Here is a 5,158-nt window from a genome sequence, read left to right as displayed (position 1 = left end):
TGTAGAAATGAGTTAAAAAGTCCCGATTTGGAGAAACATCTTGTCTTCGCTTCATTGTCTTACAAATAAGTTTATAAGCATGTAGCTTGCCTTGTTTGTATTTATCAGTCAACATGGTTGCCTACAGTTTTAGAAAAGTAATTATTAAACAAAAATTTGGGGTGCACCGACAAAGATTTTCTTGGCCGATACTGACGGCAGATTATTAACTAGCCATATCGGCAGATACCGATCTGATAGCTGATTTACAGGAATGCAGCTGGGCAGCTTGAAAAGCAGTGGCCAGCTGGAAAATCTGTGGGGCAGAAGGGGCATTGGGGGAGAAGGGGCGTGGGGGGGGCAGTTTAAGGCTCCCCCCCACAATGAGGGAGGGAGTGGGGCAGGGGCTGGAACAGGACTAGATTCTGCCTAGCCAGCGCAATGAATGCAATCCTGGGGCTGGGAGTGGGACGGAGCCACGGGTGGTTCATCCAAGGGGTGTGAGGGAGTGGGGAGGTGGGAGGGGGCAGCTCCCTGACACTGTGCACAACCCTGGGAGAGGCCTGGGGGCATGTTCCCACCTGGATTTGTGTGTTGGGTGGAGGCAGGCTGCCCGCTTTGGGCTCAGGGCCAGGGTCTGTGCCAGCCTATTCCTGGCAGGGGGGCTGGGCTCAGCTGTGCAGGGTGGGTGGCTACAGTGGCCTAAGGGGAATTTTGGGGTGGCTATAGGACCCCAAGCCCTCCCTAAACTTTCCCTTTGCTGCCTTTCCCTTGGGAGCCCTGTGCTGGCCACGTGTCTCCTGCCCACCTCTGCTGAAGGAAAGGCAGAGCTGAGTGTCCTGAGCAGGGGCAGCACTAGGGGAGCTTGCGGGGGGCTATGGCCACCCAAAAATTCTCCCTAGTCCATCCATAGTGCCTCCTCTCAGTGCCGCCATCCACTTCGCACAACTGAGCCCAGACCTGGCCCAGCTTCCCAACCAGGAACAGGCTGGTGCAGCCCCTGGTCCCAAACCCGCAGTGAACAGCCCTGCCTCCAGCCAGTGCACAAATCCAGGGAGACATGCCCCCCCATGTGGATTTGTGCAGTGGTAGGGAGCCGCCTCCCCTTCCCACATGTCCGTGGCTCCATTCCACTCCTAGCCCTACGGTTGCATTCACTGCCCTGGCTGAGCAGCACCTGCCCCAGCCACTGCCCCACTCCTGCCCGCACCGTAGGGGCCTTGATTTACCACCCCCACACCCCCTTCCCTTTCCTATGCCCCTCCTCCCCACAGATTTACCAGCTGGACGCTGCTCTCCATGCTGCCCAGCTGCGTTCCTAGTTGTGTGCTTGCTGTGGCTGTGCACACGCATATAGCATTTATCAGTGACATTTTTGGCTACACTTGCCAAAAAAAGCCAATGGCTGATAACGTTAATTTTCTTTTTACTCCGTGCCAATCCAATATGGCACTGATATATCGGTGCACCTCTAACAAAAATGTATTAACTACATTTACATTTGGTAACCACATGAACTTCTGCTTTACTGTTTTTGGATTTACCTTGAAAAGCCATGGAGTTAGAATTCTCAATGGTGGGATTAAAACTGGTGGAGATGGTGAAGTCAGATTATCGGTTGAAATACCAAGATTATCTCTTATCTGCAATTATTTAAAACAGAAATAGAATGTATAAGCGAAATTTACAAAAGATTTTGTTTTCATTCTGAACACTTACTCTATCAAGCTGGATGAGAAGGAAGATTTTTATACCTTAGCCAGGTTCTGCCAGAGTTCACACAGATAATCAAAGACCTGGGCATGAATCTCCGGGTCTGTAATGCTGTTGACATCTCCCAAAATTCCAAGCATTCGTCTCCACATTACAGTAGCAACATCTGCATGCCATCCTGTAAGTGTCCCCCCCGCCATCACACTGCAACATTCTGAAGGGAATTCACTAGTTTCTGTAATGGCAGAAAAACAAAGTAAGAACTACCTTCTATGATTAAAGAAGAGCTCTAATAGAATTTGCACATACACATGTTTTCTTAAAACAAGCAAAAATGAATAAGGCATTTAAACTAAGATACATTAATTTTGTTTACAAAGCTAGCTAATTTTATGGCATATTATATAAAAATCTTATCTGGTCATTACAAGCATTGGGTGTATTTACTTGGTAAATAGATTGGAGTGAAAGAAGAAAGCTGACTTAGATTTCCAAGTGTTCACCTACCAAAATTGAGGCCAGATTTAAAAAAAAAAAAAAAAAGGAAAAAAAGTCTCCGTTCTAGAGCTTAATGATAATTAGAAATTTCAAAGTTCAAAAACAACCTCCCCACCCAAAAAACTCTAAACAAACACAAATTGAAATTTTTGCAGAATTAGAAATTCAAAATTTCTTTTAGAAAAAAATTCAAAACATTATGATGTTTCAATCTCTTCAGAACCTGCCAGGCAAGAAATTGGTCTAAGATTCAGGGACCATGGAAAATTGTGGGAGCTCAGGCTGCCCAAGAGCTGAGACACGTAGGGCGTTTATACACATACTTTTTTGTCATGCAAAGCACCGGAGATCTGCTGCTTTGGAGCAGACTTAATTCAAGACTGCTCCGCATGCGAGGTGAGGAAAACTGTGCTGTGCCGCATGCAGTTGTATAAGCGGTGAAATGCATGTCTGTGCGCAGAAAATGGCAGTGGTGCACTTTTGAACTAAAGCACCTCTGATGTGTTTTAGTTTAAAAGCACGCCATCACCATTTTCTCAGCGCTGACGCGCATTTCGCCACTTATACAACTGCAAGCGTTGCAGTGCTGATATGTGTAAAAATGTCCCTAAGTGCCAGCTCTTTCAAGCTCCTGGCTGAGAGCACCAAACAGGTGAGCTGACAGGAAATCTTATGGATGCCTGATGGAAATCTGCTTGGCATGCAGGATTTTGTTAGAATCCCTGCCTCATTTCTACTGTAATTAAAAAAAAATTAGTTCTCCAATAGAAAAATGCTCCATCAGAAAATAATCAGAATTTTAAAAGTAAGAAACACCCAACCTGCTTCCTTCTGACTCCCATGGTGATATTTCCAGAAAAGCTCAGCACCAAAACATATAAAGATCTTTTAAAAAACTGGCCACTATATAGATACCAAAATGAGACTTGAGTTTTTTGAATAACCTGGCCTCAGTCAGATACTCTGTTCTTTTGACTATCTGCCTATATCTGGCATTATACTGCTTGCACTTAGATTACATACTGAGAAACACAAGTCAAAATGTCTGGTTGAAGAAGTAGAAAATGTCAGAAATTTAAGTTTAAGGCCCATGAGATGGAATGTGGAAGAAATAGGCAGCACTGTGCCTACACATGATAGGATACTTTCTCTGTCTTCTATATTTACAGCATGGTAGCAGAGGGTATGCAATCAAAAGTGGAAAGATGCATGGCATGTGGTATTTTATGTACAGCATCTTTATATTGCAAAGACAATGTTTATGAAAATGTAACTATGAATTTCTTCACTTCTAAATGTTTTACTAAAACAAATGACCCTCAGAATTAAACATGTAACTAGCTAAATTGAGGCTTTGTATAAAAAGGAGACAAATATTACAAAACAACAATATTTAAAAATGACGCTTCATTACTTATGTTTTAGTGATACTGCAGTTCTGAATTAGATTGCAATTGTGATTTTCAACATTAAAAGAACAATTAAAGGGATTCTTGACTACTAATCCACTAAATCACTTGCAGTGGTATGCCAAAAACAGCACACCCTTTTAGAAGGTGCATTTGCAAAAGGAACTTATTATGACTCCACAAAGTTTTAAAATTTGTAGGTTATTGTAACAGCTTTAGACAAGACATTGAAAGGATATTATCATATTGCACTGGAAGGAAAGAAAGAACATTTTTAAATTTTCGGTTTCAGATACTGCCTAGGTCATCTGGCGTCTGTAAAACAGAGTGGTGGAGCTTCTCATCCAGCTGCAGATCCTTCTGTTCTATATGATCTGCATTCAGAGTGGCAGGAGAGGGTGTCTGTGATCGGGATCCAAGAGCAGACTGGATTGGAGAAGTGCTTTCAGAGCCTGTCAATGCAATTTTTAAAAGTTACATTAAAAAGCCTTTTTTATTTTCCTGAAGTTCTGAAAAGTTTTCTTAATACAAGATTAAAAGAAAACTGAGTTAATTTCAAATAATATCTGGCCAAGAAAAAAGTGCAAGTAGATCTCCTTACAAACAGAGTTGTGGAAAAACATAACATCCTGTATAAAGACAGCCAAGGGATGAACAATTGCAACAGAATTACTCGATCTCCACTACTTATAGGCCTAGGAATAGGAAGCAGATACCTATGAGGTATTACTATCTTTCAGCGGTGCCTCACAAGAGTCTGGCTGGAGATCAGGCCTGTGCAAAGAGGCAAGTATTCACGTCAAATTTGGAATCGGCTGATTTGGAGGACAGTGATTTGATTCGGAGATTCGAATCACGATTCCGACTCGATTTGGCTGAATCAGATCCGAAAGATTTAGCACCGCTTCAGAGATTCGGTCATAGACTAAACAGGAAGCTGACAGCTGCCTTCAGCTGGTAAGTCTCTTGGGGTTGGGGAAAGAGGGAAGGAAGGTGCGTGGAGAAGGGAGGGATTGAGGCTGGGTCTGAGACAAGCTACCCAGTCAGGGTCAGGGGCATGTTATTTGTGGCAGAGAGGGGAGTGCGGGATATGGGCACGGCAACAATCAGAGTGGGTGCTCTGCTCTGCTGTCATAGTTTCTAGGGTCGGAAGGGACCTGAGCAGATCATCTAGTCCAACCCCCTGCCTTGGCAGAAAAGAGTACTGGGGTCAAACGACCCCAGCAAGGTGTTCATCTAACCTCCTCTTAAAAACCCCCAGGGTAGGAGCCTGCACCACCTCTCTTGGAAGTTGGTTCCAGACCCTAGCCGCTCTGACCGTGAAATAGCGCCTCCTGATATCTAACCTAAGCCTACCCCCTGCCAGCTTGTGATCGTTATTCCTGGTCACTCCTGGCAGTGCTCAGGGCAACAGTGACTCCCACAATGCCTGCTGATCCCCCCTGACTAGTTTATAACAGGCCACAAGATCCCCCCTCAGCCTTCTCTTTTGGAGGCTGAACAGGTTCAGGTCCCGTAGCCTCTCCTCATAGGGCCTGCCCTGCTGTCCCCTGATCATG

The 5,158-nt window shown here is 44.6% G+C and overlaps 1 protein-coding gene across 3 annotated transcripts in view; it reads right to left on the bottom strand.

Annotated features, from left to right (window-relative positions):
- Window positions 1-5,158, bottom strand: part of RALGAPA1 (Ral GTPase activating protein catalytic alpha subunit 1) — a 286,398-nt gene that overhangs the window by 137,492 nt on the left and 143,748 nt on the right. For all 3 annotated transcript variants that reach the window (XM_019518882.1, XM_019518883.1, XM_019518884.1), the window contains 3 exons: window positions 3,899-4,051; window positions 1,734-1,927; window positions 1,524-1,622 (listed from right to left, as the gene is read on the bottom strand). In XM_019518882.1, coding sequence (XP_019374427.1) covers window positions 1,524-1,622; window positions 1,734-1,927; window positions 3,899-4,051 — 446 coding nt within the window. The remainder of the gene's footprint in view (window positions 1-1,523; window positions 1,623-1,733; window positions 1,928-3,898; window positions 4,052-5,158) is intronic.

Source organism: Gavialis gangeticus, unplaced genomic scaffold (assembly GCF_001723915.1).
Source record: "Gavialis gangeticus isolate Ggan-Ray unplaced genomic scaffold, GavGan_comp1, whole genome shotgun sequence".
Classification (NCBI taxonomy): Eukaryota; Metazoa; Chordata; order Crocodylia; family Gavialidae; genus Gavialis; species Gavialis gangeticus.
This window is presented reverse-complemented; position numbering and strand designations above follow the sequence as displayed.